This window comes from Mobula hypostoma, chromosome 2, assembly GCF_963921235.1.
Source record: "Mobula hypostoma chromosome 2, sMobHyp1.1, whole genome shotgun sequence".
Lineage (NCBI taxonomy): Eukaryota > Metazoa > Chordata > Chondrichthyes > Myliobatiformes > Myliobatidae > Mobula > Mobula hypostoma.
In genome coordinates, this window is record NC_086098.1 from 114,378,180 (window position 1) to 114,392,100 (window position 13,921).

Genomic DNA, 13,921 nt, shown 5'->3' on the forward strand with positions numbered 1-13,921 from the left:
ATGAGTTTTTGCAGGGTGGGATGTCTGGATATATAAAAAGATGGCTTTGCAAGTAGTAACCCTCCACTACATTTTGCTTATTTTTCCTGGCAGTGAAGAGTCTTCTTTTACATCGAATTTTGTTGATACCAAGTGCGGACTGCTTATCGCAATCTTCCATGAAAATGCTCTTTTGTTCTGCCAAGCAAATACTGATCACATGGGAGCAATGGCAACTCGCGGTGCTGCCGGGAGGAGGCGCACCGGGCTCGCGGTCCCGGGCAGCCGCGCAGCCGCGAGGAGACGCACCGGGCTCGCGGTCCCGGGCAGCCGCGCAGCCGCGAGGAGACGCACCGGGCTCGCGGTCTCGGGCAGCCGCGCAGCTGCGAGGAGACGCACCGGGCTCGCGGTCCCGCGCAGCCGCGAGAAGACGCACCGGGCTCGCGGTCTCGCGGATCCGTGAGGAGGGCGGCGGCCGGGCCGCAGGCGCTCGCTCCGTGGTCACCCTGCTCACTGAATCATGCAGGATGACGGACGCTGCCTTGATTAAAACTTTCCGGGTGCTAGCCCGGCACGGTTACGCAGTAGAAATATCTCCCTATTTCCCCTCCAGAGTTGCCTGCGCTACCTCCCAGTACTACGGAATCGCAGGTACTGTGGCCAACACACAAGAGTTCCTTTGTTGTTAAAGGTAGCCCGAGAGGAATTTTATTTTGCTGGAAGAGCAGGAAATTCAAGCCAAGGGACGTTATATATTAAGCCCCAATTTCGATGAAGTTATGGGCTAGTTGCTGGGATGACGCTTGTTCTGGATTTGCTATTTTTATTTTTTTATTGAGGTCAACCACAGTTTTATCTATCCAGTGTGACCGCTTAAGGAATAAACTTGGTTATTAAATTATTCAGCTTTCTCGATATTGTATTTTGGGGGAAATATATCGCACGGAAATAGATAGTTTGACCCAAGTGGTCTGTTTCGGTATTTATTATACACACAGGCCTTCCTTTCAGTCACATATCCCAATCTGTTCCTCATGTTTCTATCAGATCTCCTGTCAATCATGTTAGTGTTTAGTTAAAATAATCTGCATGGAGGTTTGTATTTACGTTAGAAAGTTCTGCCAGATTGCTACGTGACCATTGGAAGTAAAATACAAGTTTAGGGAGATGTACAAAATTTTAATCTGATATATTATGGTATACTAGATTACTAGATTGAATGGGAGATTGGCACTTTAAAAATGAGCATGCCTCGTATCTTCAATACATTTTATGCAGAAAAATTGCCATGATTACGTTTCTATTACTACCTGTAAATGTTAGATCAATGGAACACATTAGATTTAAAATATAATCTCTGATAAGCTCATTGCAGTTTGGCTGCGAAATGCAAACAGACTCTAGCAGGCAGTTTTTGTAAGATTAAATTTTAGCAGTTTCGGTGGTACTTAATAGTTTCAGGTCATCATGAGTGTTGAATGTGAATTACTGATGTTATGGCCATTTGGGTTATGGAAATTCACCTTTACAGAACTTGCAAATTACTCCTCAAAAATCAGATATAGAGTAAAATTCGCTCTCTCAGAAATTGTGTGGGGGTTAAATGTGAATAAATAAGTTTTTTTTCAACCTGCAGTTCTTGACAGGTGAGCAGATGTCAAGCTTCATGCTACGGTAATTCACAATAGGGCCTGCTTTGTAGGAACTCAATTCCCCCCACCCCTTGCCCAAAACCCAGTATTGCAGGGGTCACCTTTACATAATATTTGTAGTTGACTATACCTGACCATTTTGTATACACTGTCTTTCAGGATGTGGGACATTAGTGGTGCTGGAACAAACAGAGACCGGAATTAACCTTTTCAGGAGGTACTGTGAAACAAAAGGGGGCTTTCATGTGTTCCATACTATTTCTGAATGGTGGTAGGAAACAAAATGACTAGAGCTGGGTTTCTGTTTTTGTAAGCAACACACATAAAAGTTGCAGGTGAACGCAGCAGGCCAGGCAGCATCTCTAGGAAGAGGTACAGTCGACGTTTTGGGCCGAGACCCTTCGTCAGGACGAACTGAAAGAAGAGCTAGTAAGAGATTTGAAAGTGGGAGGTGGAAGGGGAGATCCGAAATGATAGGAGAAGACAGGAGGGGGAGGGATGGAGCCAAGAGCTGGTCAGTTGATTGGCAAATTTCCTTATGTTTCTGTTTTTGTAACCATAATCAGTTGTCTTTTCTACATCTCTGTAGCTTTATTTTTGAAAAGCAAATTATGAATATTGTGATTCTTACCCCAATTTAAAGATAAAACCCTGATAATCTGCTATCTGTTATTCAGAAATCCAGTTGTTTTAGCATCCGACTCACTAGATGATGCTACTTGCACTCTATTTAGTCTCACGGGACTCTGTTTCCCACGCTCCTGTCAAATTTTTCAAGTCCTTGATTGCCAGACTGCCTGGAATTTCACAGGGGTCTCTTATTCCCATGGCTCCGTATAATATACTGGGGTCCTCTTTTCAGACCCTCTTTAAACTTTCCAAGTTTATTGGAAAACTTAGTATACTACTCTGTAACATCTTAAAAATGAATTAAATGAGTGTTGGACATAACCCATTTAATGGGCATAACGTCCAACAGTCTAGAAAAATGGCCAGTCAATCTGATACCACCAAAGCAAGCTGCACTGACAGAGTTTTACTGTATTGTGATGCATATTATGAATTATTGCAGTTAACATAAAACCAGCAAACTAGTTATCAGAAGTAACATTTAACAGATTTCTCTAACATCAGACAATCAGATTTTGAAACTGATTTTCCATATTGCTGTAATGTAGTTTATTTGTCATGGATAACTCTATTACTTAAAAATGTTCAATTTTTTTCCATTACATTTTACACTTGATATGGAAATCTGACGTTCTTGCCTTGGGGCTTGGCTTCTGGCATATTTTGCTAGTCATTGTTTACAGTAAATGAGAAAACGAGGAGGAAATGTGTTTTGAGCCAGAGCTTAATTCAAGAATAATTAAAACCAAAAAGGCATCAATTTTGGGGAAAATTTCAAAATGAGAGTACTGCAAACAATCAGCATGTCAGGAGAATTCTATGAAGAAAGAACAACTGGATTAAAATGTCCGGCTGATGACCAGAATTGAAAAAGGGAAAAACAAAGGTATATTTTGATGTGCAGAGAAGGTGGGTGTGGGAGGTTGGTCAGTGGAGAAGATAAATGGGAAAGCTTGTGATAGGGTGGTGGCCAAGGTTGCCTCGGGTGACACAGTTACTTTTGGATCGAGGCCAATTAAATCACAATTGAGGCAGTATTAAAAAAAATATACTGATGAGGACTTTGGAATCCTTGAGAGGCAGAACATAGCAGTTATTAGAAATTGAAAACAAACGGAATGCAGGAAATATTCAGCAGGTGGGCCTTGTGTCACAATTGGCCAGTTCTGAGGAAAACAGAAGGTTGATTATGTTGAATTATTCAGTTTGACTAGATGTTGTTCCTTGAGGTTACATTGGGGTTTCATTGGAAAAAAGTAGGAGCCCAAGGACAAATGGGTCAGTGGGGAGTGAAACAGGAGTGTCATTTACAGGTCACTGGGAGCTCTGGGTCTTCAGAGAGGTCACCCAGTCTGTCTTTGGTTTCTTCAGTGTGGAGGTGAGCGTGTGATGAGCAGCAAATGTGAAACTATGTCTGGTAGCTGAGGAAGTGAATTCCTGTATATGTGGGAAGGTTGGATCCCTGAAATGTTGCATCTACTGCAGTTGTGTGGGAAATAGTATGGGAGTGCAAAAACTGGGAGCAGTAGGCGGCTACCTAACCCCTCAAGTCTACCCCTTCATTCAATGATCGTAGCTGATCTAGGCTAACCTCAACTCCTTTTCTGTGCCAGTTCCTCATATCCCCCAATTCCTTGATCTTTCAGAAATGCATATATTCCCACCATTCAATGTATACAATGATATGACCTCCAAAACCCTGAAGAGGTCGAAAATTCCAGAGATTCACTGCCAGAAGGAATTCCTGCATACATCAATTTAAATGACCAGCCACTTATTTTGTAAACCAGACTAGGTTACAGATTGTGTTAAACATTTCTTCATAGCTAGCATTACTCAAAAATTACTTGTAATTTCATCTTGTGAATAATGAACACATTTTAAAATATATTGAATAGTTGTCAATATTCTTTGTTGTTATTATTGACTCAGCTAAAAATTATGTGGAATAATCGATAAAAACACGAAGATTTTTTAAATTAAACCTGTCACTTTAATTATTTTTGAGGTAATATATGATTTAAATGTTTCCAGATGTAATAAAATTAAAACTATAATGAATTAATGAATACCACATTGATTAAAATATATTAATCGCTGGGTTTGCTGACAAGATTGGCATTTCTTACCCATCCCAAACTGCTCCTGAGATGCTGGTGATCCACTTTGAATTGCTGAGTTCTCTTTAGTGATGGTACTTCTACAATGCTGTAGGATAGGGAGTTCCAAGATTTAGACCCAAACTTCGATGGAGGAGTGACAAGTCAGGGTGGTGCGTGAATTGAAAGGGAGCATGCAGTTGTTCCCTTTGCACCTGCTGCCTTGTCCTTCATGGGGCCATGGGTTTGGGTGATGCTCTCATGGGCAGATTTGTTACAAACAAGTGGGTTTGGATAGTTGTGGCTTATTGGTTTCAAAAGAAAAGGTTGGCTTCTGGAACTACTAAGCAGTTCAGACACTGGGAGAATTACATATTGGGGGAAATAAATCAAATTATTGAGATTAATTGGTAGATAGGTAATTTAATTCATCTCTTCCCCCTTCCAGAAGTTCCCCCTGAAAGAAATTTGCTTTCACAGGTTGGTGACAAATAAATAATTTATTTTATCTTTGTTCTCCCATTCTTAGAGATGTATTTCTTATTAAAGTCTCTTACTTTCCTAGTTCAACAAGGTTCCTAGTAACGTCTTTTGTTCTTTTAAGGAGGAAGCTCTTTGCCTGCTGCATCTGTCTTGTAGGCCGATAAAATTTGTATTAATTGTGAATTTCTATTTTATTATAATTTTTCTGAATATGTAAGCCTTAATTTCCAGAAACACTCGACATTTGTATATTCTCTTCTAGGAAAAATAAAGTTTTTAAAGAACCATATTTAAATAAACTATCTTTCTGTTTAGTTTTGACTGGAACGATAGCCTTTTTGATGTTACATGGAGTGAGAACAATGAACACGTCCTGGTCACTGGTAGTGGTGATGGATCTCTACAGATCTGGGATACAGCAGGCCCTTCTGGACCCCTACAAGTCTTCAAGGAGCATACACAAGAGGTATAAATGAAACCTTTGGTGGCGATCTTGTGAATTTCAAGTTTGATTGAATTGTTGTCTTAGTTTCAGTGGCTGAAATTTCAGATACTTAAAATGATTTCACTGGCTGGTTCAGTTGCGATCGATGTTAATTTAACTCCTTTGCTTGGCAAAAGGATTTCATACCATTTATGCTGCAATCTGCAGAGTGTTGATTTGTCAACATGCCTGACAAATGTGAGACCTCAGGGGAAGCCCACGTCCTATTGTTGATCTCATTAATGAATGCGAGGGAAAAAGTGAAAAATAATATAGGGAATGGGAAAAGAAATAAGGGGAAGTCAATTCAAATGAAATGAAAGAAGAATGATGAGAGAGTTAAACAGAACAGATTAAGGGAAATAAACAAGACAAAGAAAAGATTAATAAATAATAAACCCCAAATTACAGCATGAAAAGAGGATGTTGTAACTGGGTTATGTTCAGAATTGTTGCAAGTGATTTTTGCAATAATGTTAAAGCGCCGTGAAGAATGCACACATTCTGGACCCATGAAGAAGAGAACGAGTGATGCTGTTCATCAGCGATAACAACAGTATAAATAAACCAACACTGTTTTCATGATTTTCATTGAAGAAAAGCTTCATTTGAAATGTAGTGCTGATGTGATCAGCTAGAGCAATCTTAAGAATTATATTAAATTAAAAGAGAAAAATGTTACCCCAAATGTTGGTATTGCGACTGAGAAATTGGATGGTTTGAAAACTCAGCAAAAGAATAACCTAGAAGTTGACTGAGAAATTAGAATTGTAAACTAAACAAAAAGAATAAAGAAAAGATGGACAAACCGTTACTGACCAATTGATTGGCATTCTGGGCATGTAACTAACTGAAATGTTAAATTGGAAACAGTGTAACTTATTTGGATTTTCCTCAGCTATGAATTGCTGATGCTCAAAAGTTGTTTATAAAAATACATTAGTGTGAATTGAGGTTTCATTAATGATAAAAAACCAAGAAGACAGTACTATACAAAGTCTCAGGCACATGTACAGCTAGGGTCTGTGAGGCTTTTGCACAGTACTGTATTTGTCAACATGGAGCGAAGGGCGAGTTTGTATCGAGCGGAGAGCGATGGGAGCAAAGGATATTGGGAATAGTGAGGGTGGAACACTGGGGAAGGGGTATGGGACAGGTGACCAAGAAGGAGTGTCGGGGTGGGGCGTGGTATGGGCGCAGAAACACCCAACCCTGAGAGACCAGGTAAGATCATTTGATACCAGACAATTGGTTTATTGATCATTGCAGAACGTCACTGTTGTTTCCCATTCTCTTCCCCTTTACCCAACCATGATTCCCTTCTCCCTGCCCCCTTTCGACTCTCAGTCCACAATAGAGACCCATATCAGAATCAGGTTTATCATCACAACATATGTCATGAATTTGTTTTGTGGCAGCAGTATAGTGCAATATATAAAATTATTACTGTGCTGTTACAGTGCCTAAGACTTTTTGCACAATACTGTGTATAGGTCATATTGGATGGTAGGATTTGTTATCCTATTAACATATCACAACCAGAAACTGAGCAAAGAATTGGCCATTTGGCCCTTTTGAGCCAGTCCTGACATTTATGAAATGTGGCTGATTGTGTACCTCTAGTTTAGATCCTCATCTGATCTCCTTGTATCAGAAATCTACTAATCTAAACCTTGAATAAACCTTCAGTGACTGAATATCCATAGGTAAGTGAGAGAATTCCACAGATTGATAACCATCTGCTGAGAGGAAATTTCTCCTCATTGCCTTTCCAAATGGCTGACACCATGTTCCCTTGGGGACATACGAGATTCCAGATGCTGGGATCTGGAGCAAAAAGCAAGTCATGAGATCCTTCATCTGAACTTCTTCACCAGTCCAGATGAAAGTTCTCAACCCGTAATGTTGACATTCCATTTCTTTCCAGAGATACTGCCTGACCCACTGAGTTCCTCCAGCATCTTATGTTTGTGTACCATGTTCCTTAGTTCAGGTCTCTCTAGCCAGAAGAAACATTTTCTGGACTCGCCTCTATCAACTCTCTTGGAATCATGCGTGTCTTCATGAGGTCATATCTCATTCTCCGAAACCCCAGTCAGTTTTGGGAACTTCACTCAGTTTCTTATCAGTGGTTAAATTCCCTAATCCTAAAAATCAGTCCAGTGAATCTGGGATAAACTGAAAATAAGAAAAAATACTTCTTTAGGAATGAAGACAAGAACTGTACTCACTACTCCAGATGTGGCTTTGCCAAAACCCTGAGCACATTTAGCAAAATTTCCTTGCTCTGGCACTCCGATCACCAAAGGTATCATTTTGCTGCTTTAACACTTGCTGTATCTTCACACCATGAGCTGGTCGTTCACGGATCTTTACACAAATATTTACTAGATTCTCAGCACTTAGAGTATGACATCATGTAATATTCTTCCTATCAAAGTCAATAACTGTATACTTCCTCTCATCTTGTTGCTCACTCTTTTGAGTTAACTTTATCTCTTTCCATACTCTCTGGTTTCCTTGTACTCAGCTTCCCACCTATCTCTGGATCACAACCAACTCAGTTACTGTCTTTTTATCTAAACCAATAATATAAATAATAATCGAGTGTTCAATACTGATCCCTGGAGTATCTCACTAGAAATCACCTGCCTTCCTGAAAATGACTCCTACCACCCATGCTTAACCAAACCTTTATCCTTGCTAAAGGGGCACACCTTCCATTGTTCTCAAATCATCCAATCTGTCCACTTGTCCTGGGATATATAGTTTGTTCTGGTGTGACACAGAGAGTCTTCCATAGAAAGTGTGGCTCACAGTACTTCACATGGCTTAGTGTGGTATACTGGCAACTTACTGCGCCTGGACAAGAGCTTTTGACAGCCAGTGGGGATCTTTTTACCCTGAAGTTCACAATCATTCAGAAATAATTGGAACTACTTAAAGTTAAATTGTCTAAAAATTGAAAATATTTCATAAAATGTTGTCATACCGTAAGTGCATTTTAAACATGGAAAGCAATGACGAAAGCGCGTTTGCTTCCCGTTCTCCTAGCAGTCAGTTCTCCTCATTCATATGACTGGGAACTTGTTTGCTTGCACTTGCTTTCAGCTGATGCAAGCTCATTGGAGAACAGTATGTGTGGCAGCACTCTGAAAGGGCAGAAGATGGTGTTAGTATCAGCAATGGAAAAGAGGACTTCAATTGGAATACCCAGGAAAGTCCTGGTATAAAAGCTGGCACTTAAGTTGAAGATCTGCCTCATTATGTTGCATAGTCCTAAGTCCTTTATGACTTTTTCCCCTAGTAATTCATCAAGTGCTACATCCACAGGTTGCTCATAATTTTTTTCTGATGGTTTCAGCCATAATATACTCAGTTAGATTTATGGGAAGATGAATCTCGGTTGTATACTGCATTCATACTTTGGACTTTAATGTACTCAATTATACCATGATTTTAAGTCTCTTGATACTACATTTTTCCCATGCCACTCTTGCAAATGTCTGTTCATATCCCTGATCCATTCAAACCCATACCCATTGTCTATGACTTGAATGCCAATCTCTGAATAATACTTCTAGAAGATTATCTTTTAATTAAGACCACAACCTTTTGGTTTCAGCAGAGTCTGACTCCTTGTGCTAACTAGGGTCCTTACATTACAAAACCTTTTCCAATATTGAGAGATTTCTTTAATCATTGTGCTAGAGACCTGAGAACATTTGGTCGTATCTGCAGACTTCCTGACTGCACTGTTCGTGGTCACTACCATGGCTCTTTGCAATGCACCCTACGTGAACATTATCAGGGTCAGGTTTCCTGTGAACAAGAACTCTTATTCACATCTGTACTTGGGGATAAGGTCAACAGCTAAGGCTCCATCAGCACATTCTTAGTCCTAACACCACCTAATTCTCTGTCACTGCTTTTGTTGCTGATCTCTGCCCAAACCCAGGCAACTACCTAACCCAAGGCATATTCCTTCTTCTCGATAAAGCTGTTCAATTAACATTTTCCCTCAAAAGTTTTGCAATGTCTGCATAATTCAACTGTTCGAGGTTTTTATTCATTTTAATTAGATTTTGATTGACTATTTTTAGGTACTATTTATTACACTATCAATTATCCTTTTATAAGTTTTGTTTCAAATTTATAGGCATATTAACATATAGTAAGCTCAATATACATTTGAAATAACTTATCTAAACTGCCAAACTACCACGTTATAGACGGACAAAGCAGTACTACTTTCACCATCTGTATAAAATTCCTGTGGGCACTGAATTCTATTCTAGCACTGTTGATTTTCACTCTGTCATACAGACAACCTTGTTGCTGATGTTCAAAGTTCAAAATAAATTTATTATCAAAGTACATATATGTCACTATATACAACCCCGAGATTCATTTTCTTGTTGGCATTCACAGTGAATACAATAGAATCAATGAAAAACTGCACACAAAACACACAACAAACAATGTGTAAAAGACAACAACTTGAGCAAACACAAAAAGAAAGAAAAACAAACAGAATCATGAATGAATGAATGAATGAATAAATAAATAAATAAATAGATAAATATTGAAAACATGTGATGAAGAGTCCTTGGAAGTGAGCCCGTAGGTTGTGGGACAGATCAGTGTTGGGGTGAGTGAAGTTGAGTTAAGTTAACCCCTCTGGTTCAAGAGCCTGTTGGCTGAGGGGTAATAACTGTTCCTGAACCTGGTGATGTGGGTCCTGAGGCTCCTGTGCCTCCTTCCTGATGGCAGCAGCAAGAAGAGAGCATGACCACTCTTGTGGGGGTCCTTGATGATGGATGCTGCTTTCCTGTGACAGCACTCCGTGTAGATGTACTCAATGGAACGGAGGGCTTTACCCATGGTGGACTGGGCTGTATCCGTTACTATTTGTAAGTTTTTCCGTTCAAGGGCATTTGTGTTTCCATACCCAGCTGTTATTATCAGATGCGGGGGTCAAGTGTAATATATCCATGTTACTGACTATGCAAATCTGCAAAGGAAAGATGAACTGCGAGGAGGGAAGGAAGGTCGTGGAAGTGTTATGGACAGATTATGTAATTGGGGAAGAATATAGGAGATGTGCTGCAATGAAAAGAAATGTAATTATCTTCTTTGCAAACAATAAAAACCAAATTACTCTCTGCATCAATATTGCTATTCATAGTAGTTAGTACAGCTTTTCAGATAAATCACAAATATTTAGATATAGCAAGCAATCTTAGATACAGCCTAGCATCACTTTATGGACAAACAATCAACCTATGTATACAAGCTGACTTGCGTATTTATATTTATTATCCTTGTGTTCTTTAACTTTCGTGGGTTTTTTTGTGCTGTATTGGATCCGCACTAACAATCATTCTGTTTTCCTGAGCACTTGTGTACAGGAAATGATATTTAAACAGTCTTGATTAATTAAACAGACATTTATATTAATGGCATTGATATTAAAAGGGCTGGAATGTAGGAAAGGGGAAGCCTTACAGCAATTGAGAATTTAACAATTTCTTAAGACACTGTGGGGTGGCACCACAGCATGTGTAATACTATTAATGGCACCAGCGATCTGGTTTCAATTTCTTCAGCTGTCTGTAAGGAGTTAGTATATTCTCCCTGTCACCACTTGGGCTTCTTCTACTTCATGTTCTATTTACCTAGAGTTCGCCTCCATGATCCTGGCTGAAGTTTATGTACCACCAAAAGCCAATGTTAAGCAGGTACTCAAGGTATTGAATACAGCAATTAGCAAACAGGAAGCAGCCTATCCTGATGCCTTTCCAATCATTGTCGAGGGCTTCCATCAGGCTTATTTGAAGGAATCTCTGCCCTATTATCATCAACATATCACCTACAGCAGAAGGGGTCCCGACACACTCAGCCACTGTTATACTATGTTATAAAACACACAAGATGCTGGAGGAGCTCAGCAGGTCAGGCAGCATCTAGGAATTGAATAAAACAGTTGCTGTTGCCTACTTATTTACTTTGATTATTTCTTTCTTTTTGTATTTGCATGATTTTCACACTGGTTAAACACCCAAGCTGGTGCGGTCTTTCATTATTCTATTGTGGATTTATTAAGTAACCCATGAGAAAATTAATCTCAGGGTTGTATATGGTGGCATATATGTACTTTGATATTAGGTTTACTTTGAAGCATAGAAACATAGAAAACCTACAGCACAATACAGGCCCTTTAGCCCACAATGCTGTGCTGAACATGTACTTACTTTGGAAATTACTTCGGGTTACCCATAGCCCTCTATTTTCCTAAGCTCCATGTACCTATCCAGAGGTCTCTTAAAAGACCCTATTGTATCTGCCTCCACCACCATCTCTGGCAACCCATTCCACGCACTCACCACTCTGCGTTTAAAAAAAAAACTTAACCATGACATCTCCTCTGTACCTACTTCCATGCACCTTAGAACCTTGCCCTCTCGTGTTAGCCATTTCAGCCCTGGGGAAAAGCCTCTGACTATCCACACAATCAATGCCTCTCATCATCTTATACACCTCTTCAAGAATCCTCTCATCCTCCGTCGCTCTGAGGAGAAAAGGCCAAGTTCACTCAACTTGAACTTTGAACTTCATCAAAAAAGTATTCCAAGTTCCACTTAGCCTTTCCAATCCATTGATTAAATATCTCATTTTGCTCGTCTAACTATTTTTTTGCTTTGCTGTTACAGGTCTACTGTGTGGATTGGAGCCAAACACGAGAAGAAAATCTTGTAGTATCTGGATCATGGGATCAGACCATAAAAGTGGTAATTTTATTCTGTTTTTTAAAAAAGAGTGGAGAAATGTAAATTTTCTTCCAGAGATTTTATTTTGTACCATGTAAGATGCACTCAGACCCCGCTTGATGCTGAGGATGTGTTCTTCGGCAGTGGAGTGCTATGTAAATCAGCGCTATGTGTGGCCATTATAACATTACATAAATGGACATGTGTGTCTGATTTAAAAAAAACAAACTCGAGAGATGTATGACCTATTATTTTATGCGTACACAGTAATTCATATAACCATATAACAATTACAGCACAGAAACAGGCCATCTCAGCCCTTCTAGGCCATGCCGAACGCTTACTGTCACCTAGTCCCATCTACCTGCACTCAGCCCATAACCCTCCATTCCTTTTCTGTCCATATACCTGTCCAATTTTTTTTTAAATGACAAAATCGAACCTGGCTCTACCACTTCTGCTGGAAGCTCGTTCCACACAGCAACCACTCTCTGAGTAAAGAAGTTTCCCCTTGTGTTACCCTTAAACTTTTGCCCCTTAACTCTCAACTCATGTCCTCTTGTTTGACTCTCCCCTACTCTCAATGGAAAAAGCCTATCCACGTCAACTTTATCTATCCCCCTCATAATTTTAAATACCTCTTTCAACTCCCCCCTCAACCTTCTACACTCAGGCCTAACCTGTTCATCAGTGGAGCAGCAACACATTGCAGCAGCAGCAGAGGGAAGCAAGTGGTGGTTACTTCTTAGAGGAGGGACCAGGCGATGAGTTCTCCTCTAACTATGGCTTCGTCTTCAAGTAGGTGTCAAGATTTGACTGCCTTTTCTTAAGTTTCCTCCCATGAAGATCTTCTCAGTAGCAGGAAATCATGTCAAGAACACCTCTCTTTGCCTTATTGTCAGGGTCATTATCGATGAACTGGTCCATGATTTGTGTGATCGTGGTGATGCTAGTATTGAGGAATTTTGTGGTGAGGTTTCTTGCTGGTGTTTCCTCATCTGTAGTTCTCAGATTCACTCAGGGTGAGTTGCTCTGCCAGTTCTCTAAGCTGTTCATTATTAAGGCTCTTGTTGCCTGCACTAGCCACTTCACTATAGCAGTAACTGCTCTGGAGGTTACTGCGCTATTTAGATCTATCAAACCAACCTCTGCAGGCTGTGAATGTTACTGACTTCTTCTTGAATACGATTAAAAATGCTTCTTGTCTTTTCCATTATCAGCTGGCTTAGCGGATTGTTTCATCCACCCATATATTGAGTCTATTTTCTATTTTTTCAAGCAAATGGCTCCTTGAATGAGTCACCTTCGTTGTCGATAACTTTGAGGTTGTCATTACAGAAGCTTTTATCTTATCTACATTTTTTTATAATTGTTCGGATCATTGATGTAGCTAATTTCAAAGAGGCGCCTACATCAATCTGACCCTCACCAAGCTTCCAAATGCTGTATCACTTGCAGTTTCACATCCATGGTAATGCTTTTTCTAGATATCTTAGATGTACTACTCTCACTGGAAGTTGCGAGCCCTTTTTCAGACATTATGGGTGGGAAAAAAATGGAATCAATTGGCGAGGGAGCAAGAACATTTACGCACGTGGGGGAGACAGCGTAAACTAATATACAATTGGCTCTGAGTGGCTCACAGCATATGTAAAACGCTCTCATTGGCTGAATGAATGTTTACTGTTTTGGCGTCCGCCCTTGAGAAGTTTTAAGTATTGTTTAGAATTAAATTTTGTCAATTTTAAAAATTTCAATAAAGAATTAAATTAACCACGTTGTAACAAATCAGCATTAAGCGGGGTCTGAGTGCATACTAAAGAA

General features: G+C 39.8%; 1 protein-coding gene across 2 annotated transcripts in view; it reads left to right on the plus strand.

Annotated features, from left to right (window-relative positions):
- Window positions 1-250: 250 nt before the first annotated feature.
- Window positions 251-13,921, plus strand: part of pex7 (peroxisomal biogenesis factor 7) — a 94,869-nt gene continuing 81,198 nt past the window's right edge. For both annotated transcript variants that reach the window (XM_063040443.1, XM_063040444.1), the window contains exons 1-4: window positions 251-630; window positions 1,791-1,848; window positions 5,159-5,309; window positions 12,041-12,118. In XM_063040443.1, the coding sequence (XP_062896513.1) occupies window positions 507-630; window positions 1,791-1,848; window positions 5,159-5,309; window positions 12,041-12,118 (411 nt within the window). In that variant the 5' untranslated portion in view covers window positions 251-506. The remainder of the gene's footprint in view (window positions 631-1,790; window positions 1,849-5,158; window positions 5,310-12,040; window positions 12,119-13,921) is intronic.